Here is a 27,300-nt window from a genome sequence, read left to right on the forward strand (position 1 = left end):
AAAAGAAAAGGCTTGTGGGTTCCAACTGTCCACCTTTAGCTTAGCATTCTAGCTACTGTTCCCCCAGGGATAGTATGCCCAAGGTATGTCTTACCAACCACTAGGCTTGTGTGAGGTGGCAGCAGGCAGTATGGAGAAGAAAAATTGGTGCTGTAGTCAAATACTTTTCATCACTGCAGAAATTGTCAAGACTAAAATAATCATGAGTAAAGAAAATAAACCTTGCTGTTTCAGCTTTTTTTCCGTGTGCGATTTAGTGGGACCAGTTATTGTCATCATGTTGTATAGCCATCCCCACATCCACTTCCCAGTGTTCCCATTACCCTGCGTGGAATCGCAGTGCTGTGGGCCTTCAGTGTTGATGTACCTATAGACCTCGTGGCAAGAGATGCTGAAGCATTGTTTCCCAGATCTGAATCCTTCTTCTGGCCCCAGAATTCCTTTAATGTTCAAAAAAACACACTTTGAGAAGCCTCATGAAGAACTCCAGAACTGTAGTGAAGAAGAGGGGAACAGCAGCCGCCTGTGCTGAACACTCAGACCAGGAAGAAAAGACTTAAAAAGCTGCTTTTTTATTTAAAAAGATGATCACAATTGGTTTCTTCAGAGTATGGCTCACTCTGCCTGTTTGCCAGTGTGTCTGCTGACTTGCATGCTGCTGTGATACCAGAAGCTGTGTCACCAGGATTTCACTTACCAGCTGGCACACCCATAGTGGAACCAGGGACAATTCCAGACTAAGACTGGGCAGGAAGACTTGGAGATCTAGTTCTGTAAAATATTGGCTAATGAAAACCTGGCGAATAGCACTCAAGTGTTGACTCACTTGGTGCTGGAAGATGAACTCCTCATGAGTCTCAAAATAGCCTCCTCCAAGGAGAGCAGCCTTAGTGAATTGGGTGGGACAATCCTTCTAGGACTTCTACTTGGTGAGATGGCACACATAAATTAGTCACTGAAATGTGAAATTTGTACAAAATACTAATCTAGGAAAATTGGAAGCCATCAAAAATGAAATGGAACACATAGGCATTGGTGAACAAAAAAGGACTAGTGGTGGCCATTTTGGCTCAGACAAGCCTGTGATCTGCTGTTGGGTATGACAGATTGATGAGGAGTGGTGTGACAGTCACTTTCGAAAAGAAATCCTGCCCTCTGCGGCATTTCTAACCCTGTCTATAGGGTCGGCATGGACTTGATGGCTGCAGGTTTGATTTCTTTGGTTTTATAGGGAACGAAAGAATTAGTGATGAGGAAAGGAAGGTTTTTCTATGATTCCACTTCTTTGATTATTCCAGGTACAAAGTTTGACAAGCATAGCTTGGCCAGTAGTGAATATTGTATGTCTTATGCATATTATCTTTATTATACATAATAAAATCATTGTTAAGTGCCATTAAGTTGAGTACAACACCTCGTGACCCTATGAACACGTCTTTATCCTCTCCTGTCCTGCACCATCCTTATCATCCCCAACCATTAAGTTTCTAAACAACATGACCTTTTTGTTAAATTTTAATCACATGCTATTAAGTGGAAAGGAATCCTAACATAGCCACTTAGAACAGGCCCCCGAGAACCATTGGCATTCCCTTCATGAGACAAAGATATTCACTAAAATCATTTTTTAAAGTATATGGGAAATGTAAGCCTTATTCATCTTTTTATGTTTAAGATATCCATCTTGGGTAAATTTTATTCTAATTACCATCCATGCCTGGGTCTGTCCTGCTCTCCCACCATATCTGTCAGCCATACAAACATTTCTTACACAACTGTGAAAAGATAATAGAACTGATAGTCCCTAGCAGTAGGTAAAGCAGATTATTTTAAAGTAAAAGTGTTAGGGCATGGGGCAGATGGCTGCCTTTTGAAGACGACATTGTCTCCACATCATATACCATATCCAGCAAACGTGAAGAACAGGGCGCACGTTTCCGTTTCAGCAGCCTGTTTGTGTTAGTCCTGTGTCCTCTGAGGTGGTTGGATGTCAACCGATAGCCCTCCAGGGTCAAGAACTGCATTTTGAGCACCTCTGTGGCTCTGGTGGCATCCAGCTCCATGCTGTGTGCTGCTGACCCTCTGAAGTATCAGCTGAAAACAGAGCAGTCTAAGAATGTTATTGTAGTTGCCCCTTCAAGGCCCACACATGCATGAAACACTGAGGGCTTAGCAGTGAGGGTGCGCGCTGACTTTCCCAGCCAGCCTCTCCACCTCGATTTTGCGCTCTATAGGATTCCCTTTCTGGTGGAATCTCTGTTTTAATAGATGTTCATGCCTCAGAAGCTCGGATTCGTTTTCAGTTTGTATATAGTGCTCTGAGGTGTTTTGTCTCCAAAGTAGTGTGAGTTCTGAGCCAGGACAAAGCCCTTCTGGAGAGGCCATTTAGACTGTGGAAAGGGAATTAGAGGGGCTCTGGTGTGCCACAGTGAAGCATTCCCTGTCATTGTCTACTGAAGGGTGGAGGTTTGAACCGACCCGCTGCTCTGAGGGAGGATGAGGCTGTCTGCTTCTCTAAAGATTGTAGCCTTGGACTGTATGGGATGGGTCTGCTCTCTCCTGGAGGATCTCAGTGAGTCAGTCATGGACGGTGATGGAGCTGGTGGTGTGGTTAGGAGGAACTGGGGAAGTGAGAGCATGTTTGGGGAGACATTACAGCATGCTAGAACAACTGCTGACTTTGGAGAGAGAAGACCCAGGTCCTCCCCCCACCAACGAGCTCACCTCACCTGTGTCCTACCCTTCATCTACCCGTCCCTGGGAACCATACGGGGGAATTCTGTGATCCCCTCCAGCACTTGGAATTTGGAGCAGAAGTAGCTTCACTCCAGCCTGGAATAAATAGTAAGAGAACCTGGGACCTGGCAACCACAGTGAAAGGTCCAACCCTGTCTGGCATTGTGTGGGGAGGGGGGAGCTCGAATGATGGCAAAACCGAGACAGGTGCAGATGTCTGAGCCTATGAGCAGGCACTTGGTGCCTGATCGCACTGGCGTGGCAGGGAGGAATGACAAAGTTGATGGCAGTATACAGCCCTGCCAGCACACCACCAAGACAGATCTCCCATCTGAGGGAATCTGCTGGTACAGTGAATGTTCGTTTCCTTTCCCATTGGTATAGGCTGTCTTAGCCAAAAGCAAAACAAAACAAGCTCCTACCATCAGGTTTTAGTTCTGGGAGAGGAAAGAGTCATCATCTTCCTGACACGCAACCAAATGTGTTCTGGAGAGAAGACTGCCTCCCCCTCCCAACTGCCCCCTCCGCTCTGCGGCTGCCAGTCCCCCTCCTATCTTGGGTTTAGGATCTTCCTTGCTTGCTTGACAAGAACCAATTGTACTGGACTGTTACTCTTCCTTTAGTGAGTCATGAAACCTCAAACTCCTCTTCAAAACAAAGGTTTCTCTAGATACTGATCCAGAGCCCCAGAAGGAGCGCTTTGCTCTCCTTCATATTTGCTGGGTTTGTTGACAGGATGTATGGGAAGCAGGCTGCTGGCTGTGTCTCTTGCAGTCTGGTTAAGCAGGTACATGGAGGTCTGTGAGGCCTCCTTGTAACTGGGATACCTTACAGTAATCTAATTCAGAACCAGCATATATGCTAACTTTATAGGACTTGGGACTTGGAAAAAATTATTTTAAGAATGCTTAAGAAAATAGGTGTTAAATTTTGCCATGAAATTAATTTTAAAGTAAGTGCACATTGTAGAACACTTGGAGAATCACATTTGTTGGTGATGTTGTGATATGCTGCTGAGTTGAAATCCACTCATAGCAGTGAGTTTTTAGATTGCCCCTTTTTTCCCACAGAGCATCTGGTGGATTCAAACTGTCCACCTTTGAGGTAGAAATACTGGCTAGGTTTAGAAAAGATCATGACACTAGAGATATTATTGCCAATGTCAGCTGGATCTTGGCAGAAAGCAGAGAGTACCAGAAAAACATCTATCCGTGTTTCATTGACTGTGCAAAGGCATTTGACTCTGTGGATCATAACAAACTGTGGCTAACCTTGAGGAACATGGACCAGAACACTTTACACTATACGAAACCTGTACTTAGACCAAGCAGCAGTCCTCAGAACAGAGTGTGGAAACACAGGGTCAGGGATGCATCCTGTCCCCATACCTTTTCAATCTGAATGCACAACAGATCATTTGGGAAGTAGGGCTTTATAAGGAGGAGTGTGGCATCAAGATTGGAGGAAGACTCATTGACACCCTACAATATGCAGCTGACACAACCTTGCTTGCTGAAACTGAAGAAGACCTGAAGTACTTGCTGCAAAAGGTCAAGGACTGTAGTCTTCAATATGGATTGAAGCTCAACATAAAGAAGACAGAGGTTCTCACCATTGGGCCAATTGGCAGCACCATATTAGATGGAAAAAAGATTGAGGTTGTTAGCAGTTACAGCTTGCTCAGATCCACAAACAACACTTTTAACACCAGCAGTCAAGAAATCAAAAGATGATTTGCATTGGGAAAATCTGCTGTCATGGACCTCTCCAGAGTGCTGAAGAGCAACGATGTCAGTCTAAATACAAAGGTGCACCTAATCTAGGCCATGGTCTTCTCAATTTCTTGTTATGCTTCAGAAAGTTGGGCAATGACTAAGGATGACAGAAGAATAGATACCTTCGCATTGTGTTGCTGGGGAAGAGTCTTGAACAAACCATGGATTGCCAAGAAAACAAATAAGTCTGTCTTGGAGAGGGTGAAACCAAGTCTTCCTTTGGAGGCTAGGATTTTGAAGCCCCACCTCACTCATTTTTGGCACATGTGACCAGGAGAGTCTGGTCTTTGGAGAAGGACATCATGCTCAGAAGGATGCATGAATAGCGCAGGAAAGGAAGACCCCAGATGAGATGGATTGAAATCGTTACTGGGGTGATGGGGGTTGGTGTGTCAGAATTAGTGAGACTGGCTCAGGACAGGGAAGGATTCAGAGCTGCTATACATCACAGGCGACTCAATGGCACATAACAGTAATAGCATACTATGACATTTGGAAGCAGGAGTGGCATTCACTTCCGAAATAACATACCTCCAGAAATTCTATGAACTTTGATAAATGTCGATAGTTGCTGTGAGTCATGGGCGACTCAAAGGCAAACAACAACAGCTTTTGAGGTGGCAGTACAACCTCTTACCATTAAGCCACCAGCATTCCCTGTACTAAACAAATGATGACTGTGACCTTGATAGTGATCGTTTAAAATAATAGCGAATTAACCCCAGAAAGCAAACCTTAGAGTCAATGCCAACTCTTTAGTGACCTTATAGATTAGATTAGGACTGACACATCTTTCTCCCTTGGAGCAGCTGGTGGATTCAAACCATCAAACTTTAACATCATCAGAACACTTAACTACTTCACCTGGCTCCTTTGATAGCTAATTAAGCATTATTTAATATGAGACACTAAATGCTTTATAGAATTTATCCTCAGTAATTTGGTTCTGAAATATACTTGAAGGCACTCTAAGCTTTCTGTTTCTTAGCTGTTAAGGCAAAAGAAGACGAAAGAAAAATCCACCCACATAGAAACCAAGGCAGGCTTGCCTCACTGTTACTGTGAATTCATCTTTATAATCTCTCAGCAGATTCTCATTTGTGCCCTGAACCCAACAAGTAATGTCACTCATAAATAAATGGTTCCTAAAATGTACAATGTATTAAACATTGCTTTGGATTGTAGTTTGCTATTTAAATTTTAAAATGAGTTAAATGTTTTGGAAATTCTCCTTCCACACAAAATGAGGCAATGTTATTAAAGTTAGATGTGGGATTCTCCAGTCTACTCTTAGCCCTACCTCTCGGAGTATGTAAATGTTCCTGCAATTAAAAACAGGCAAGCCTGTGGAGTTTTCCACATGTTAAGGTTTTAGTATTTAATGTGTTAAAATCTCTATATACTATATGCTATTTTTAAAAAGGTACCAAATGGTCCCATAGTTTTGATCCATTTTGCAAATCTCAGTGTCCCTTAGTTTAAGACTCCAGTCTTCAGTCTGTTAAATAACAGTAATATCACAGAAGGAATTCAGATATGCTTTCCTCTGAGTTACATACAGTCTGTTTTCACAGTCCCTTGTATGTAAAAGCTAAGGTAGAGTAAAACATCATGCATTTGGCTGATTGAAAAGTTGGTGGTTCCTGTCTACCCAGTGCAGTCTGCATCCATAAAGATTCACAAGTTTGGAAACTAGATGGAGGTCACCATGATTCACAGTCAGCTTGACAAGCAGAGGCCTGGGTTTGTCACATGGAATGGAGCAGCCGTCACATTTGTGAAGGAATTACACATCCTACACATGAAGAAAAGGAGATTTACTTAGCATTTCCAAGTATAATCTGAATTTCTTTTCCTATACTTTCTATTTTATTATTTCAGTCGGGAATGATGATAGGGCAGGGATGGGGATGGCATTGATTTATTCCATCACCCCTCAAACACATAAGCCAGAGTGTGTGAACCTGGTTCTGCATTCCAGTAGAAGAACCACACCACAGAGTTGAAGGCCCTGAGGCAGATGAGATCTAAGTGGTTTTGAGGAACTGAGAGAAGATCCATGTGAGTGGTGAATGGTGAGAGAGGGTGAAATGATTCCTTGTGCCCCCAGCAGAGTGCTGAATAGCATGTGCTTGTCAGCAGACCTGGGTTCAAATCTCAGTGCACCCACTTATTAATGTCTCTAAGCTCAGGTCCATACCTCTTAAATGGAGATTGTTGTTATTTTTCATTACCATTGAGTTGAGCATGACTTGTGACCCTGTGAACCAAAGGCCTGAAGCCCTTCCACAACTATCGCCATTTACCAGAGACATGCTATTTAGAAAGTGAATGCCACTCCTGCTTCCAAACCTGTCTTAAACTGGGAGCTCCACCAAACACTGTCCACCATGAGTAACTGTTTTTGTCATTTGACACACCAGTTGCACAAGGTTCAGCATCACAGCAACCCCAGGTTACCTCAGTACAGCATTTTCTTTTAAAAATTTATCTGTATTGTCATTTCTACTCACAGATACAATAAGTATTTCTGTGAATAAAACAAAACCACACAGTTGCTCTATGAACTGTTTCCAATAATGTGAGCCTATAGGTGAAGCCCCATCGGGGTAGACCTCAAATTAGTATAGCATAATGACAGAGAGTGGTGTACCACTTAGAAGAATGCTCCTCCAAAATATAGTAACAACCAACTTTTAAATACAAGGAAGGCCCTCCTCAAGGCCTTGTTGGCTTTTAAATAAGGCTTAAATAAAATGAGGCTTAAATAAAAAACAATTAATATACTATGTTGTTGCTGCTGCTTCTATGTGTTGTTGATTTGCCTGCTACATATGGTGAGCCTGTGTACAGCAGCTCTGAACCTTCCCTGTCCTGAGCCAGTCTCACTAATTCCAACACACCAACCTTCATTGCCCCAGATTCCATATTAATCCATCTCATCTGGGGGTTTCCTTTCTTGTGCTGTCCCTCTACCCTTCCAAGCATGATGTCCTTCTCCAAGGTTCCATTCCTCCTGGCCACGTGCTAAAAGTATGTGAGATGGAGCTTCAAAATCCTAGCCTCCAAGAGTAGGAAGACCCATTGAACAGAGAGGCAAAACAGACAAAACCACCTCTTATGACAGGTACACCTGCCTTGGAAGTTTTGCTAGACTGTAATCTTTGTGGGAAGCATAGTGTGGTTTTTGCGTCTGGCTACTAAGGGAAGGTTGGCAATTAATAGAATTCAGCAGCTGCTCTGAGGAAGAAAGATGAGACAATTTCCTGTGCAAAAAGATTTACAGCCTCAGAAGCCCGTGGAGAGTTAACATGAACTAACCTAGTGGCAGTGGGGATTTTGGTTTTAATCTCTGCATGAACAGATCACCAGGTCTTTACTTCCTTGGAGCTGCTTGGATTTGAACCACCAACCTTTCACTTGTCAGCCAAGCAAGTGCTTCAACTGTTAGACCTCCAGGGCTCCTTCACAGAGGGGCGAAATGGAAACTCACTACTATAGAGTAGATCTAAATATGCCCAAAATGTAGGAAGCTACTCAGTAAATGGTAGGCTTTTTTTCCCCTTTCACTTTTTTCTATCCTCTAACTATGTAATATTCTGGAATCTCAGTGACAATCAAGGGTACTTCCTTTATATTTTATTTTAATCATGTATGAGTCACAAGCGACTCAATGGCACATAACAACAACAACCCTCTTCCCATCATTAGTCTCTCATAGCTTCAAGATTATGCAGTCATCAAAGCATTTCATATTAATTTTTGGTAATTTGGACACCAAGATGTTTGACTAAACAAATGAATGATTAAAAAGAATTGTATGAATGATAGATAATTATTATTGCAGCTGTTTAACCAAACTTTATTTTAAAATCAGTTCTGCATAGAAAAGTGAAGACATGTCTCTTCCTGCTCCCCATTTGGTGTCTCTTGTACAGAATGGTTAAAAACATTCCAAATGTGTCATTTATAAATTCATACCTAAAAAATGCAAGGGATAAGCTTCTCTTTTAAAATTCATAGGATGGCTTCAAATACGTCACTGACCCTAGCCTAGATCAAGTAGCAGTTTTAATGTAGGTATTATTTTCAGAAAATGCTGTTCATCCTCAAGTGCAAGTTAGAAAAATAAGGAAAGATAGACATCTAATATCATAGACATTTTTAGCAAGCACAGGCCTTGCTTTTTTGGAGATATTCTTAGATTCACATGCAGTTGTAATAAGTAATACAGAGAGATTCCTCGTACCCCTTGCTCAGTTTTCCCAGAGGTAACATCTAACATAACTAGTACAGCGTCATAACCAGGGAAACGTCATTAATAACATCTACGAGCTTTCTTCTGATTTCTCCAGTTTTAAGGGCAGTTATTTGTGTAGTTGTAGCACCTCGTGGTACAGTGGTTTGACTGCTAATAGAAAAGTCGACAGTTTGGACCCCTCAGCTGCACTGCATCTGTAAAGATTTATAGCCTTGGAAATCCTATGCACTGTTGTATTCTGTCTACACCATCACTGTGAGTCAGAATCAGTTCGGTGGCAGTGGTTTGGGATCTTGTTGTCAGGTGGTGTCAGCTCAGCTCTGCTGCATGGTGACCCGCTGTCCAGCACAGTGAAACCTTTCCCAGTGTCCAGAGCCAGCCTCGCAGTGGTTGCTGGGTTTGAGCCCGCCATTGTAGCATTAGTCCATCTTGTTGAAGGTGGTCTTCTTTTTCGCTGACCATCTTTTACTAAACATGGCTTACTAAGCATAGTCCTCTACTTGACCAACTACAGGCCAGTCCTCCTCCTAGGACTGGCCTCTAGTTGGAGTGGCGATGGTTTGGACTTAGGTCTGTGCAGTATTATCACATGTGTAGATGCTGTGGCCAAGACAGGTCAGTTCTGTCACAGGGTCACCACACTGTCCTTTCATAACTTCAGTGCCCCCATCCTATTCTCCCTTCCCCCTTTCTAATATCATCTACCACTTTCCCCTGTCCATCTCTCTATAATTTTGTCATTAGAGAAATGGAGTCATACAGTGTGTAACCTTTGGGGTTGACTTTGCACCAGAACACCCTTGAGCTACGTTGAGTGCTTCTTGAAAATGGTTTACAGTCACCACTGTGTGACATATAGTCTTTTGTAAAAATGAAGCGAGCGCTGCATGGGCAGAGCTTCTGCCCAGAGTCCTCTAGGGAACTGGTGTCTGTACTGCGCATTCCATGCCCATGAGACTCTGCTAGGAGCCTAGGGTCCTCTTCAGCTTGGCATGTTATCTTCTCCCTGGGAACCTGCCATGCTTCCCAGGTCTCCAAAACTGTTGCAATCCACTCCTCCTCCCTTCCCTTCCTCCCTCACCTCTGCTTTTCACTCTACCCATTTGGAAGCAAATCGCTCTGGAAATTAACTTGTAGTTGACATTTCTCCCAGTTTGTATGATCTGACTGGAAACCTTCACAAGTTTGCAGTCACATGAAGAGTCTGGTTTGCCTCAGCCTTCCTGGAAGCCACCATGGTGCTTCTCATTAGCAGTCTTGCTTTCACTCAAAAATAATTATAAAATGTATAATCCACCCGAATGAGCTCGAGCCCTTGCCTGGGAGTTCATTACATAAGCAGAGCACCATCCATCTCATACAGAGTCAGAGTCCTGCGGTCATGTTTCTAGACAGGCTTCTCCATGAGACGTGTGACAGTGTGAACTCTAAGAACAGTGTCTATTAGCGGCTCTGCTCCACAGACTCTTTTAAGTTGTTTTATGCCTGGCCGCATGGCTTCAGAGAAGTATATCTGTATTTCACTTAAGATTTAAATAAACAGTCTGTAATCTTTTTAAGTGAAGGAGCTGTGGTGGCACTGTGGTTAAAATATCCTCACCATGGGACCATTAGGCAACATCATGATGGAGAAAAGATGAAATTGTCAGTGATCTCATCTTCTTTTTAACTACAGTCCGCATCATTGGTACTAGCAGTCAGGTGATCAGGAGGCAAACACCACTGGGAAAGTCTGCTGTCAGGGATCTTTCCAGAGTCTTGAAAAGCAGTGATGTCAGTCTAAAGACTAAGGTGTACCTGATTCAAGCCACAGTCTTTCCGTTCCCCTGCTGTGCATCTGAGAGCTGGACAATGAATAAGGATGACAGAAGAATAATCAGTGCAGTTGAGTTGTGTGGTATTAGAGAAGAGTGCTGAGTATCCCACAGACTACCAAAAAAACAAACTTGGAGACAGTGCAACCAAAATGTTCCTTGAAGGCAAAGATGATGAAGCTTTCTGTCTCACATATTTTAGACATTTTGTTAGAAGAGGCTATTCCTTGGAGAGGGACATGCTTGGAAAGGAGGATCGGCTAGAGGAGAGGATGACCCTCAGTGAGATGAATTGATACCATGTCCGTGACAGTGGATTCAGATGTGTTGAGGATGTTAAGGACGGTGCAGATAAGGACAGGATAGCGTCAGACCCGTTGTCCATAGGGTCACTGTGAGTTCTGCTCAACTCAGTGGCACTTAACAACAACAACCAAAAAGCCAGCGATTCCAGCTCACCAGCTGCTTTGAAGGAGAAAGATGAAGCAGTCCACTAACATAAAGATTGTTGTTGTCGAGGGAGGTCTGGTGGCATAATGGTGAGGAGTGGTAACACACAGGCAAAAAGTTCAAATCCTCCAGCTTCTCCATGGGAGAAAGATGGGCAGTTACTTCCTGGGTGATTTACTGCCTCTGAAAACCTGCTGGAGGGTCAGGTCAGCTATGAGTGGGTTGCAGCCTTCAGAACCTAACAGGACAGTCATACTCTGTCCTATAGAGTTGCCATTAGTCAGTATTGCCTTAACAGCAGTAGGCTTTTTAAAAAGTGAACTAGCTCATGTTTATATATATTTCCCCACATTTACTGAAAGGAGCTAGAATTGACATCCTGGTGGAGATTTTGGATGGCTCAGACCAGGCCAGGTTTCAGTCTTTTGTGCATAGAGTTGCAGTGAGTCAGAGTCAGTTTGATGGCACCTAACAACAATCCCTCAATAGGCTCTAGTGTGTCAGGAAGTGTAAAGATGTCACAGGATAATAATGGGTTCAGATCTGCTGTTCATAGGGTTGCAATGAGTCGCATTTGACTCAGTGACACCTAACAACAACAATACACTCAAGCAGATTCTCACTATAAACAGTAAAACCTGAAAAAGCTGAAACCTGTATGGGTAGAAACCTGTCAGAGCAGGGACATGAAAAATATCTGTCCACCAAAACAGACAGTACAAAGTGGTGAGATTATACCCTGTCAGAGATGGAAAACATATGAGACCTGGAAAAACAAGGCCACCACAGAGCATTCCGGCTCTCCCAAACGTCACTGTATGTGAATTAACTGCCCACAGGTGTCTTCAAGGGCTTGGCCCTTGTTGGCTTGGTCCCAACAAAATGAAATGGACATTAACATTTTGGTGTGACCATTCCAAGGTGTACCTGACTGTGGGTCCAGGAGATTGAGACTTCTGGTCTAGGAGAAGCCTCTCTTCATAGATGTATGTGGACTCACTGGTTAATCATCCTTATCAAAACTAGATACATAATTTGGAAGTTAATTTGGTTGATCATAGTTCATTTTACTTGTCCCTGACTAAATGATAAACTTGCCTATAAACTGTGGCATGCTATGGCAGTAAACCTAGAGTCCAACACATTAAAGATGGAGGTGTTTATGCCGTACAGCTGGCCCATGCCCACATGATCGCTCAGGAATGATGGCATCCACTCCCATTCCACACACACTGGCTGCTCTTGGGAATACTCAGAGTCCAGAAGCCGCAGTGGGAATCTTGACCCTGTCGCAGCCAGTCTCCACTCCCACCACCTCTTCAGTGGTATTGGTCAGTCAGCAGTTATTTGAAGGGTATGCATACTGTGTAACTACCCATACTACAGGCATAAGACATTCTACGCATGCAAGTTTTGACTGTTACCAATTTTTCTTTCTCAGTAAAGACTTGTGGCTGAATGCTTTGAGGGACATTATTTCTCAGGCGTTTATGACTAAAAAGGCCTTTGTAAACTGGTGTGCAAAGGTGTCCATGTGAGTCCAGAGAGACTAAACCAAACACATCAGAGCACGGCCTTCCATGATGTGTGATGTGTTACATAACATGGGTATTGTGCTACCTACATGCTTAGGACTCTTGCTTAAAGATCCCCAATGATTTGGTTTTTTGTAGGACATAAATAAGATAGTTAGATTTTTGTAGGGCAGCAGTTCAAATCCATTAGCTTCTCTGTAAGAGGATGTTTCTTGTTAGTTTCCAGCCTTGGAAATTTGATAGAAGGTCATCGTGAGTCAGAATTGACTTGGATTGGGTTTCACAATTTAATAATTTTTGCAAACTTAAATATGCATATGGATTTACATAAGCTCCTGCTATCATTGTCTCATATACTTTGGACATGTTGTTAGGAGAGGCTGTTCCTTGGAGAGATGCATCATTCTTGAAAAGGTTGAAGGTCAGTTGAAAAGAGGAAGACCCTCAACAAGATGACTTGACACAGTGACTGCAGCAGGGGGTTCAAATGTGTCAGGGATGTTAAGGAGAGCACAGGATAGGACAGAGTTCACATCTGTTGTTCATAGGGGCATTGTGAGTCGTACTTGACAGCACTTAACCACAGAGCAGATTGGTTTCCATTCAGCAGTGCATGCACATTGTTTTGTGATTTTAATTGGAATCCCACATTGTTAACAGCATCCTTCCTCCTCCTTCCGTGTCCTCCTTTCATATCCCTGCCTGCCGCCAGTGCTTTTTCTCTTGGGCACATGCTGTCAGGAGTATGTTCCTCTTTGGTGTTATTGATCACTTTATAGACCTGTATATGGTTGGCTTGGAAATAAGAAGGGGGGAAAAAAGATAACTGTGGAAGATTGCCTGGTCACTTGGCTTGTGGCACAGTTGAAGCACGGTGGTGATGGTCTCTGTTCTTTACTTGTCCCAGAATCCAACATTAGGAAGGTCTTATTTCCCTCTTTTCCTGGAGACCCAGAGGAATGAAAACTCGTTCTGAAACTTCCATTGGATTTATGGGGAGGTGAATTTTTGTTTTATTTTTAAGAAGTATAATCACAGTAGGTAAAAATAACAAAATTGAACATTTTTGAAACCTGTTAATGAGAATAGTATAAGGGGCCCTGGTGGCAAAATGGCTAAGAGATTGACTGCTAACTGAAAGGTCAAACCCACCTAGTGGCTCGCACTGAGATCTACCTGGCCATTTGCTGCATCAGCATGACAGCCTGGGAAGCCCCGTGGGGCAGTGATGCTCAGTCACACGAGGTCACTGTGCCTCATTCATGACATCAACAGTAAATAAATACTGGTTTGCAGCACACATCCAGTGGACCCCAACAGGTTTCGTTCTCTTACCCTATCCCCCTTAATAGGAAGCTCTCGTGGCCTAATAGGTAAGGAGTTGCACCACCAGTCCAGAGGTCAGAAGTTCAAATCTATCAGCTATTCTGCAGGAGAAAGTTGGGAATTCTCCTGTGAGATTTATAGCCTCTGATAACCTACTGGAGGTCAGCTATGAGTCAGACTTGGTGTCAATGAGTGTATATATGTAAGATCCCCCTTAGTGTCTATCTGGACTTCGTCCCAAGCCCTTCTCACCCTCCCCCAAAATGACAAATATCATACACTGAGATTAACTAATACTGAATCTTCCATTAACTGTTACTTTGGTTAATTGCTTGCTTGGTTGGTTGATTTTCATAGGATAAAAAGTTGTTTTTATTTCTTTTATTTAAGAGTCTCAACTAAGTTTTTCTTCGCAGTGAAAATAATTTTGAAATAGACTATTTGGATTTTATCATAATAGAAATAACCTAAAAAAGTCCACTTCTGAACACTTAATTAAAAATCAAGAACAATGCTATCTAATTGATTCCAGCTCATTAGTGATCCCTTAGTACTACCCTCTGGATGTTCCAAGGCTATAATCTTTATCAGTTAGGGAATACTTGATGACTTAATGGTAAGGAAATGCAATATCATCCAAAAGACACGTAGTTTGAGTCCACCAGCTGCTCAGTGGAAGAAAGATGGACAATCTCCTGCCATGTAATTTGCTGTCTCTGAGAACCCCCTGGAGGGTCAGCTGTGATTCAGTTCCTATTTGATGTACATAACAACAACAATGCAACGGCGCTCTTTATGGGAGCCACATCTTTCTCTATTGGAATTGCTGGTGGGTTAGGGTTCCACTCAGTGCTTAACCCATGGTGCCACCATAATTCTGGAACACTCTTTATTTTTTTCTTTTTTTTTCTATAATTATATTTTATTAATTTTCATAAGCATTTACAGAGATTTTGGGCTTCCACTCATTCATTGTTGCACTATTCTCTCTACCCTCCTCCCAGTTTGTTCTTGTCCAAATGCCACAGTGCTTATCAAAGCCAGTTCTGATTAATCTTCTTTGTCAGTGTATCCTTTGCCATTCCCTATCACTCCTCCCTGAGAGAGACTTCACCCTGAGTCATAAGGAAAAGGGGACGGCGCATTCTCCCAGCCACTTCCTGCTGAAAAGGGACGCTGTGGGTTTCAGGGTGAAGATCTTCTCTCACTACTCTAAAGGGCCCCTTTGGCAGTAGGAAACACATAGACTATTATGGAGATTGATTTTGGAATTCAGATGCACTCTTATTGATTGTGCTTGGCTGTACATGTACATATCCTTCAAGATGTATCATGGGGGTGTTGCAACCTAGAAGACACAAATTTGACTATCAAGTTATAAGTACATGAGTCCAAAAATTATGGAAAAGTAAAAGAAAAGATTCTTTCATTGTTTTACAAACCCTCCCCCAGGTCCCCTCCACCATGCAGCCCTCGCTCTAGTCTCCTGTGATGACAGAAATACCCAGTTCCATCTCTCTTTTAGACGGTTCTCTCCCTCCTCTGCTTCAGTGCAGTATACATTATTGAACCCATCTTACTCAGTGTCTCCCTAACCCCAAGGACAGTCCCATTCTACAACAGTGGCATCATGTAATATTTGTCCTTTTGTGACTGGGATATTTCACTCAGCATAATGTTCTCCAGAGTCAACCATTTTGAATAATATTGCATGAGTTCCTTGTTTTTTAATGCAGCATAGTATTCCATTGTGCGAATATACCACAGCTTCTCTAGCCATTCATTTGTTGATGGGCACTTAGGTTGTTTCCAACTCCTTGCTATTGTGAACAAAGCTGCAATGAACATGGGTGTGCATATATCTGCTTGGATGTCAGCTATGGTCTCTTCAGGGTATATTCCCAGTAGTGGAATTGCTGGGTCAAATGGTATCTCTATTTGCAACTTTTTGAGAAAGCGCCATACTGCTTTCCACAGGGGTTGCACCATTTTACACTCCCACCAACAGTGAATCAGGGTTCCAGTTTCTCCACAACCTCGCCAGCATTTGTTGCTTGCGGAACACTCTTTAGGTACTTACATTTAGAAGCGTATACATTTGGGTTTTCTTTGTCCGTGTAGCCTGACGGGAGGACAGGTGTGTATGTGTGTAATTTATGTGTTGTGGTTGTGTACCAGCAAGTTGGAACCAACAAGCTTTCAAAGGCAGCTTAATTGTACAGGAAGAGATTGCCCATCTTTCTTCCTTGGAGCTGTTGGTAGATGCTTTTTAACAAGAGACACGTTTGAGATCCAAGGACAAAGAAACCCTGAATATCAACGGGAGGGGCGAAATTATCAGTCAGAAGAGAACAGAAATGGTACTATTAATTTATGAGAAAATAGACTTCAAGACAAAAACTGTGTAAGATACAAGAAGATAAAAATCATTACTTACCTATCCATTCTATGAAAACTTTAAAGTCTAAGTAAATAAAAGTAATTAGAAAATGACATTAGCAGTGTGATTGAGATAAAAAAGAACGTACATGAACCTTTTCTTCTTAATTTTGAATAACAAGATTTATAATAAAAGAACAATTGCTTCTTTTCCAGATAAATTTGCGCCTCATCTTGGTAAGCGGGAAGACAAAAGAGTTCCTGTTTTCTCCTAATGATTCTGCCTCAGACATTGCAAAGCACGTGTATGACAATTGGCCAATGGGTGAGTGACGCTTGTCTCCTAAGAATGAAGGAAGTTCATTCTTTATGTTCCACTTTGTTCAACAAAAAATTTTGAAAGTGTTGCACGTGTATAAATTAGGAAAGCAAAATACGACTGAGAGTGCAGAGCTCCAAACTGAAAGGAGACTATTAAATATCTCCCATAGATTTTACCCTTTGCCACCCTCATTGGACACTCCCAGCAGCTCCATGTACACAGAATGAGACTGCCTTGTCCTGTGTCATCCTCACAGTCTCTGCTGTGCTTGCTCCCATCAGTGCAGCCTCTGTGTCAGTCCTTTCTCACTGACCCTCCACTTTACCAAGCATAGCACCCCTCCTCTGGGAGCCAGCCCCTCCTGATATCATGTCCAAAGTGTGTGAGGTGAAGTATTGCCACCTCAGTTACAAGGGACGCTGACTGCAGTTCTGTCATACTCATTCATACCAAAATACAAGGTGAAGGGAAAGAAAAAATATTTTTAACAAATCTTAATGCTCTCTCTTTGGTCTACTCTATAGGTGTTAAAAACAGAACTTTATACAAAATTAATTTTTAATTTTATGTTACTGTTAATTCCTATTTTCTCTGAACAAGGTCAAGAAATTAGAAAGGCAACTTCTTTTCTGCTACATAGCAAGTATCCCTGACACAAGGACACTTGGGGAATGTTTGTAGGGTGTGAGGCTCTGTGTAAGTGACTCCTGTGCTCTCTTGAGAACTTTCCCAGGCTCAGCGTGGCTGATTTGTGGCCTGCACAGTTGCAGCTAATTTTACTAGCAGAAGCATTTTAGTCATTTAATACTGAGGCTTGATTCAACAATGGCAGCAGTGTGGATACAAAATGCATCATTTAGAACTGTGCTTCTGCACGTTAAATAATACATAGAGCCCTTTAAAAGGAAGAAATGTCACAGTTTCCTAATGCTGACTTAAAGGATTTGTTTAAATTACATTGTTATTTATTTTATAACTATGGAGGGGGAAACCCCACTGGGATCCTTTGTGCTTATAACTTGTTTCTAGCCATAAAACTGAAACAAATCTGTAGAGACAGTATCACTGTCACTTCAAAAGCAGTACTTTGACATTAGCATTGATGTGCCAGGAGAGGTGGTGCATTTGTAAGGTGGGAGTCCCTACCATAGCTGGCATGTGGATATCTGTGACTCCACTATCTATAGATGCACCACAAAACCACCGTACCAGGTTGTCATTCAGCTTTCACGTAATGAGACCACATGTGTCAGACACTGGCTGCCCTTGACAGTGCAGGCAGTACTACTGGCCAGCTCCAGCACACCCTCAGTCGTAAACGGAGATGCAGGTCTGGTACCAGCACCTATGGCTATGTTTTGTTTTGGGGTAATCACAGGAATGGTCTAGGTAATCTCTTTCACATTATCATTAACATGAAAACACAATACTAAAGATTTAGAAAGAAGAGGACTTCGAAAACCTTAGGAGGGTGGGCAGATCTTTCTCTGTATTTAGACCTGAGTTTAGGAAACACAGATTTGGACCAATCTGTGGTAGATCATTCAAGCTCCACAGTCTGGCAGGGATTGCCACTAAAGACTGTGGAGCAGGGATTTAGAAACATTAATCCACTGAGCCTTGGGACTCATGAAATAATGTGTTTTCTTCATAGCCATTCAAAATAGACAACTCTCAAGGATCACTGTGGGTCTAGCTAAAAGGACTCTGGATCTCACCCAAAAGTGATATAATAGCTGTGATTCAAAGATTACTTGTAGTCAGTTTTGACATCTATAGATATTATAGAAAAGATTACAAGAAGATAAAAAATAACAGTTCCTCCGCAGAAAATCATATTATTTAGGAAAATACTTTTCCTGTGACTTAGATTATTAAAGCCAGCTTTCATGTCTTCCATGTCTCTGATTTGTGATTAACAGAGCAGGGCCTCACTGTGACTCTGCTGCCTGTGGTTTCCCTGTACTGACAGCTATTTGCTCGGTCAAGCTTTTTTGTTCTTAACTTCCAAATCAAAAGTGTTGATTCCCAGTTTTCTCTCAGTTTGCTAAATTTGTTCTGTGGTTTCAGACACTCCAGGGAAGAGAAGGTAATTTTTAATTAATACAAAAAGACCTAAAAAAGTATAGGTCTACTTTGTATGGAATCAGGTGCTGCACTAAAGGTCAGTTCTGTTTGTGTGCAATCTAGCTTCCATATTTGCAAAGTACCTTCTGATACAATGAAATCAGAGCCTCAAGTGTTTCTTGTGAGTGTCCATTTTGAATAAAGTCAAGTTGAGTTTTCTGTAATATTTACTAATTTATTTTTTATTTAAAGGCAAAGTAATAAATCAGTATTATAAGTAAATCAGTAAACACTTTTAAAAATTTTGTTACTCTTGATATCATTTTATTAACCATTTAAAAATACTGATTTCTATCTAGTACTGGACATTCATTTTAAATCGGTATATGCATTCTTCCCTGTTAGTAGCTGGCAATTGAAAGGAATTTTCAGATGCTTCTTCACTTTACCCTAGTTTTAGCTTTTCTCACTTCCTTTGTGTTAATTGGCCTACCCCACCAGGCAGGTGTAAGGTTGGCTCTGTCTGGGTGGGTCTGGGGTTTGGTGGGATGGTATAGTCATGCTGCACCTGACTGCCCTCTGGACTCTTTTCAGACTGGGAGGAAGAACAAGTCAGCAGTCCAAATATCCTCCGCCTTATTTATCAAGGACGGTTTCTACACGGAAATGTCACACTAGGAGGTAAGAGTCACCTTTGGGATGAGACATGGTGTCTGTTTCATGATGGCATGTTTCTTGTCTATTAAATGTGGATGTCTTTGATTTTACTAAAAAGTGATAAAAGTCAGTGTGCATTCTATCTATTTCCTTGGCCCACTTCTTTGATTTGCACTCTTAAGTTCAGTTTTAGAAACCATCCCATTGTAAGAGAATCCATACTTCATTTAGAAATGTTATTGTATGGTATTTCTGGATGACAGAATTGAAGAGGATCATTTTTAAGCTAAAGTTAACACCTATCAACAAGAAAAAGCCTAGGACTGATTTTCAAATATAGCTGGCTATAAATGGGTCTGTCATTTGTACTCTGATATATACTCACTAATCATTTGAGAATAAAAGCAAATGACTGAAGTTAGAGAGTATAGTGTAGTGAGGTCCCTGCAACTGCCAACGAGTAGGTCAGTGGTTCAAACCTACCAACCACCCACAGAAGAATGATATATCAGTCTATTTCCATAAAGATTATAGCTTTGAAAATCCTCTGAGGCAGTTCTGCTCTGTCCTGGAGGTTCACTGTGAGTTACATGAACTAGTCCCCAGCTGTGAGAAGAGTACGTTCTGGAATGACTGTCTTGGGTTCTGTCCAATTCCATCACTCACTGGGACAAGGTTCTAAACCATCTGTGCCCCAGTGTCGACATCATTAAAATGGGGTAACAGTAGTACCTGCCTCCTAAGTTGGGAAGGTAAATTAAGTGAGTTTATTCAAAGCACTAAGACTGATGTTTCCAAAACCTCAATTCCATCTACTTGATTCCAAGCCACATTACCCACGTAAGACAGAATAGAACTACCCCACAGGGGTTTCCAAGGTGTAGTTTTTGCAGAAACAGAATTGCCTTGCCTTTTCCCCACTGACAAAGTGGCTGGTGAGTTTGGCTTGCTCACTTTTTGCTTTGCAACATTTAGCCACTTTGCCACCAAGACTCAGTGCTTGGCAGGCACTCAATCGGAATTGGGTAAATACAGCTCAATGGAGCCCCCTTATGGAGTGCATGTTTCTATCCTAAGAAGTGTTCATATATATTCAGATGATTAGAAATTGGAATGCAAATTAAGGATGGTATGCCACTTAAATATATCCTTGCTTAAACAGCTTTTCCCCCCTCTGAACCTGACAATGAAGTATTCACTCTCTTTTTTCTGAATTCTTCCTGTTTGAAAAACCTTGGGGGAAACAGTGTTACACACGACAGCCCCACTGCAGGGTTCTGTAGTGTACACAGGAGAACGGCCACTCACTGTGTGACATGGGCTGGTTGAATGCGTGCACATGACATGGAGTGGCGCTCTCCTCTGGCGTCCATTCACCGAATCACTCACTGTGTGACCTGGACCAGCTACACTCATGCATGTGATAGTCTCCTGTCGGCATCTGCTCACTCACTGTGTGACATGGGCCAGCTGCACGCATGCATGTGGTATGACATTCTACCCCCGCTAGACCACTTCTAGATGGAACCTCACACAGAACCACTTTTGGTGTTAGAGTTGTAACTGCTCTAAAAAAGTGCTTCAGTCCCCCTTGAAATTAAAGGCATTGGTACTATGGGGCAGTCCTCTGCATTACAGGGCCACTGAGTCGAAAACAGTTTGCGGGCAGAGATTTTTGTTTTGTTGTTTTCCCCGCATACTGAGTGTGGGTACTAAAGCAACCAGGTGACCGTCTTGGGGTGTTTGACTGGCTGGTGCGGGCAGAGGCTCCGCCTGCTCTGCGTGGCGGCAGGAATTAGCCTAGCACCGGTCAGTGGGAATCAAAGGCAGTTAGGGGTATATTCCATAAAGGAGGCATCTTGAACACCTTGAGCCTCCTGAGGAAAGAATGGGCTGCTGTGGGGAGGAAGGAGAGTCCTGTTAGTACTCCTGTTGGCACAGACAAAGGGCGTCCATATTACAGAGTCGTCAGTCAGTCCTTACTCAGTGGCTGATGTGGATGGTTCAGCTGCAAAACTTGAAGATTTTCTGTCTTCCTTGAAATGTCACTGCTTGATGTGTTTCAAGTTTGCTTTTTTGGTTGCTGAGTCTCTTAAGCCTTGAATACCTCTGTTTTTGTGGCGGCATTTTCAGTCCACTGACAGGAGCTCTCGTAGGTAGCCCTGTGGTAGGGAGTTGCACCGCCAGCCTGAGCGGCATTTTCCTCCATGCAAGTTGTAGCCCAAGACCCTCTGGAGGATCTGCCATAAGTGAATTCCAGCTTAATGCCAGTAGTTTGAGGGCTTACTGGTTTGATTTTAGTAAAAGTTGTAGTGGCAGCCATTCCATCTGAGGAAGGATGCTGAAGAGCATCATCTAAAACGTGGCTGTTCTGTCTCGTGCAACTTAAAGCTTTGCCACGTGTGGCTCAGCCTTGTGCCCACTGTGGTCCGAGCACCGCCTGGGTGCGGATTTCCTCGTGCCTGCTCTGTGCCAGGTCTGATGGCAGCCTGGGGATTGGTGCACACATGGTCTCTGCTGCTGGTAGAAAGCCAGTGGTCCACAGTGTGGCGATAGCACTTTAATCCAGTGTCCCCTGCCCACGCCATGAATAGTGCAGTCTCAGGATCCCGCCCCTCAGCTGTGTGATGCTGCAGAGTCAGTGCCCACAACCCCGTGCCGTTTCAGCTCATGCCCCTGTCCTGTTTTTCTGGAGTTCTTTTTCCTCAGCATCTCTGAATGATGATCATGGCAGTGCTTCTTGGTTTGGGCTCTGAACTAAGCCCTTGCCTCATTTAATTGGCATGACCATAAGGGACAGGTCGTGGAATGACTGTGTAGGTTAAGGAAGCCATGGGAGGTGCTCCCTGCTGCCATCGAGTTGGGTCTGATTCATAGCAGCCCCGTGTGAACTTCCCTGCAGGGTCTGCACAGATAGACGGCCTCATCCTTCTGTGCAGCATCGGTGGGTTTAAACTGCTGCCCTTTTAATTAGCAGCTGAGCTTAGCCTCTGTACCACCAGGCCCCTTGTTTAAGGCTCAGGAGGTTAAACTGCTGGCTCAGAGCTCCCAGCTGGCCAAGACGGGACCCTATAGCCAGTGTGGCTCCTAAAGCCCAGATGCAGAGAGGGGGAGCCTTTTCATTCACTTCAGGAAATTTTCCATATAAAGTCTTAATTGCATTTTAATATGAAAAACAGCAAAACCAAAACTTTTCTTCCCCACATTCTAAGGTTTGTTTATGGTATTTGGGGGCAATCATGTTTCTTTTAAATATCAAAACTTGAGAGAATAAGCAGTATCGAGCTATCCAACTCTGAGTAAAATGGTTGCATGGAATCTTAGTGCGGTGCTGTCTTTCTGCATAGCACTCCTCTCCAGTGGACCTCCAGCGGCGGTGGTACGTGGTAGGTTAGTCACATGTTCTATGGGCGCCCTCGGCCTATCAGGAACTAGTGCAGAGTCCTCTGGGGCATCAGGGTCACGGGCCATAGCTCTGCACAGGGCTAAGGAAGCTGCCTCTCATTTTCAGCGCAGCGACAAGGAGCTCAGCTGTGAAACCTCAGGTTTGCATTTGCATTAGTGGCTCCTGGATACCTGAGTGCTTAATACATTATCTTTTCTGTGTCATCATAGCTTTCTGAAGTTAGAAAAACTCAATTAAGGACACAGTGATCTTTAATAATACCAAAATCAACCTTTTTAAGAACTTTTTTTCCTAACTGAAGAATATATGAGTGAGAATACATTAAGCTTGTCTTTTTTTTTTTTTTTTATATTCATGTTACAAAAGCCTGTTTAATGCACTTAATTTATTAGATGGCTGACAAGGGATTAGATTTAGAAACAAGTTTCTAAACTGCAAACTTATTTTATTCTTAATCTAGAAAAAGTAGTCTTTAAAATAAACACACAAGAAATTTTTTTTTATTCCATTGCTTGAATGAAATAAAATGGAAAGCACTCCTTCTGTCAGGGTGGTGCTCTGTTCATAAAGAGGAACACTTCATTTGTAGGAGTGCTCCAATCATGGGGGAGCCTTGATTTGCAGGAGTGCTATGTCTGTAAAAGGGGACCCTCCGTTTATAAAAAGGAGCACTCCACCCATGGGGGAGGCCTTGATTTGCAGGAGGAGTGCTCCATCTATAAAGGGGGTGCTCAGTTTATAAAGAGGAGAGGGCTCAGGTGCTGTGCACAGACAGCGATTGTCCTTCATGGTTTCACTTCTAGCTTGTGGTCCCAAGAGGTCACTGTGTGTATGTAATGAAATGTTTTCTGCTTTCCTTGTAGCATTAAAACTTCCTTTTGGCAAAACCACAGTGATGCATTTGGTGGCCAGAGAGACACTGCCAGAGCCCAACTCACAAGGTAAGCAGGGCTGGGCGACTCCACTAGAGCCAGGGTGGACTTGCTTTCTAGAGCAGCTCATTGTTCTTGGACTTTGTGAGAGAAGGACATGTGTGTAATTTATGAATAAAGCCTGGCAAGCAGATAACCAGACAGTTTGAAAACAGGCTGAAATTACAGGAGCACTTGTTTATAGCTTTTTAACTAAAAAAAAAAAGTTGTTAAAAAAAAAATATTTGCTAGGCTTACCTTCCCCTCTGAAGCTCACATCTGTAAACGAAGCTGTTGTGCTTTCCCAGGTCAGAGGAATCGAGAGAAAACGGGTGAGAGTAACTGCTGTGTCATCCTGTAGCCAGTGGCTGGCGGCTGAGTGTGGCGTCCTCCATGCCGGGACAGAGGGGACTTCCCACCGAGCGCTCCCGAGACCTTAGAGCCCCCAGAACCGAACCAGAACTCCTACCCTGTCAGCTTCCTCATGCCCATCGAAAGAACCAGGAATGTCTTGCACCACGGTTTCTCATTTCTCTTCATTGTGTTTACGTCAACTAGTTTGAAACATGCATTGGTTATCAGACACCGCTGACCTCCAGGGGAGGTTAACATGCTTACCTGCTGGAGCAGAAACCATTTTGCTGCCCCCAAGACATTCATCACCAGAGCTAACAAATCAGATGTTCCAAATCGCAATTTGCACTAATAAAAAAAGAGGAAAGAGAAAGAAAGATTGACATGATTTGCCTTGTCAGCAGAATTTAGGACACCATTTATGGCACCAGAAATACTCACTGATAGAGTTCCAGCACTGGATGATGCTCAGCAGTTAACAGCATTAATTACTGGGCCCACACGAGAGGAACAGACAGGCACGGAGCTGAAATGTGGGGTGAGCCCTACCAAAGGCAGCCTCTGGGCTGCACTGGCACAGAGTACTACGTGTGGTTTCGTCCCTGCACCGTGAGAACGCAGTGATCCAAATGTGCCTGTCGTCTGAAGCACTCGGCCGAGGGCAGATGAAGCTTTCTCCTCTTTCCCACGTGCTCTCGCACACCGCTGGCCGTGCTTGCAGGTGCAGCACACGGGACGAGAGTGCGTCTCCTAGCCTTAATACGGGAGGGTCAGTTCCAGGCGTTCATGGGCTTTTAGGATTGTGCGTCAATAGTAGCAGCCTCACTTCCCAATCGATTTTCTGTATCCATGTATCCGCAGATTGAATTTTTCCATCATTGCTCATGTGCACCCGTGCCGGCCTCATGCGGACTCATGAGACCTCCAATGAATTCTTGAAAAATTTTAAAATAGAAAAAATTCACAGTACTAATTTGTTTGTTTCTATAGTTTGCATTTGATATTAGTGCTTGCAATTGTATTAAAATCAGGAGCTCATTTTTTTTCCTAAGCTATACATGATTTAGGATGTCATTCTTTCTCTTGTTTTGTACCAATAATTTAAAAATCCATATGCTAAAAACAATTTGCACAGCACTAAAGCATGGGCTAGTTTCATCTAAACCTGTAAAGATATAAAAGATTTTATATTTTTTGTTCTCCCGCTGGGAAGAAATTCTTCCTTGGTAAAATTACAAATATGTGTAGAATATATTTAATTAAAAAAAGAAACTTATAAAATACCTAACTATAGAACTTCAATATAGATTGGCGTGTAGTATAGAGAAAAGTATTCCATACAAATAACTTTAGCCTTTATGAAGATGAAGCTACAGGCTGACTTTTTGTTCTGAAGGTAGTAGGTGTCATGACCCTTTTAAACATTAAGTCTAAATGGTTTCAAGTGGTCATCTTTGTTTAAATGTAATCAGCTTATTTTATTCATTATTAATGCTCTGAAAAAAAAGGCTTTATAACGCAGTAGATCTACAAAAAAATATTGTTCATACTGATCAGAATTAAATTTGTATAGAGCAGAGTTTTAAACATGTAAATATCACTAAGCATCCTTCTGCAACCTGTCCTTGGAGATTCTTTCTGTAACTAAATAAATAAGAAATAAAATGCAATTGTGCATTTGGGTGGTAATTTCCAAGGCCTTGTTTTGGTCACTTAACTGTGTTTTCTGCTTTTATTCCTGAATCCCCACTCCTGCCTTTGATTACTGTAAAGTTGTTGTCAAGAATGTGCCCACTGTCCCTGAGATGCAGGTTCCAGTTCATTTGTGTGCAGGCACAGTGATGGCCAGAATTAGGTCATCCCTGTTAGACCTACATGTTTCCTTCACAGTATGTTAAATATGCTGTGTTGACCTTTGCACTTTGTGAATTCCCTTTGTCATTGGCATACTTACTCAGATGATGGAGCTGTTTATGGCTTGGCTTCCAGGAAACAAGCTACCAGTGATTACTTGTAATACCTGTTTTCATCTTAACCACTCTTCTAGTTTTCCAGATAATCTTACCCATTAATTATAACTCCACTTTTATTATGGTAAGATAATGCTATTCTTTATTGGTTTTCAAATTCTTTCTGTAATTCCACCTCTCCTCCCATAGTAACATATTTCCCATTTATTCTACAAAACCCCAATTTAGATTTGCAAAGTGAAGTAAGCTCGTCTATTCGTAGAGAAAGAATCATGTCACTTAATATTTGATAACAAAATTGTGAAAAATGAATGGGAGGGAGGAAAACAGTAAAACGCTATATGGAAAACACCAAAAATTTTGATGCCTTAATTGCATGTCCTTGAAAATTCTTAATGATCCCTTTTTAAGTAGTTCATGGCCTGCTGGATGGTTAAAGTAGGATTGGTCCTACCCAAGGAAGCCTAAGCCCTTGGCCAAAAATAGCAGCTCACTTATCTGAAGACAAGGGCTGACACATCTGAGGATTAGGAAATCTTGAAGGAGATGGTAAAGTCTGTGGCTGCCAGAGCTTCAGAGCCAATCCCACCCCATCCCCTGAGTTGCCCTAGACACTTCCATGTTCTGAACAAGACATCTTCTCTTGGCCCAGTCCTGCTGCCTTCACGGGCCGACACTGGTTACTTCATCTTCCCCTGAACATTGATATCTCATTTGACATTGACATGAATTGAAGTTTTCACACTGAGTCTTAAGTCTTCATAAAGGCACCTGAACCAGTGTAACAGTATTTATTTACTTCTTGTGGTAAACAGTGTTTAAATGTAACAAATTAAAACTGTCTTCATCTGTTGTAGAATATATTCCTTCTTTTCAATGATTCCATTCATAAATTTGGTTTATTTCCCTGGCTTATAGTTCACTAATATTTTCTTCAATTTACTTAGACTGTTTCCGAGAAGGGGTCATCTGGTAGTGGATGGCATAATACATTACATTGGGGGCTACTATCTGAAAGATCAGTAGTTCGAATACACCAACTGGTCCAAGAGAGAAAATAAGGCAGTCTGCCATTAAAATTGATAGCCTTGGAACCCAGTGGAGGGTCACTGAGTTGTAATTGACTCAGTGGCAGTGAGCTTGTTTGGGAGGTTTTTTTGTTTGTTGTTTTTGTAAGTGTGTATGGAGCAGATTACCAAGGCTTAACCCCTTGCACTCCCAAGGGCCTATTATAAAATGTTGTTACCGTTGCATCAGAACCGACCCATAGCGAACCTCCAGTGGGTTTTCAGAGGCCATAAGTCTCATGAAGGAGATTGCCTGTTTTTCTCCAATGG

General features: G+C 42.5%; 1 protein-coding gene across 1 annotated transcript in view; it reads left to right on the forward strand.

Moving 5' to 3' along the window:
• The window catches only part of UBL3 (ubiquitin-like 3), a 93,716-nt gene extending 69,706 nt beyond the window's left edge, over positions 1-24,010 (forward strand). Inside the window, exons 2-5 of the mRNA XM_006894084.1 lie at positions 16,493-16,601; positions 19,260-19,346; positions 23,592-23,669; positions 23,948-24,010. Coding sequence (XP_006894146.1) covers positions 16,493-16,601; positions 19,260-19,346; positions 23,592-23,669; positions 23,948-24,000 — 327 coding nt within the window. The 3' untranslated portion in view covers positions 24,001-24,010. The remainder of the gene's footprint in view (positions 1-16,492; positions 16,602-19,259; positions 19,347-23,591; positions 23,670-23,947) is intronic.
• The last annotated feature ends 3,290 nt before the right edge of the window (positions 24,011-27,300 follow it).

The sequence above is a fragment of the Elephantulus edwardii genome, unplaced genomic scaffold, assembly GCF_000299155.1.
Source record: "Elephantulus edwardii isolate Elephantulus edwardi_28Jun2011 unplaced genomic scaffold, EleEdw1.0 scaffold00134, whole genome shotgun sequence".
Classification (NCBI taxonomy): Eukaryota; Metazoa; Chordata; class Mammalia; order Macroscelidea; family Macroscelididae; genus Elephantulus; species Elephantulus edwardii.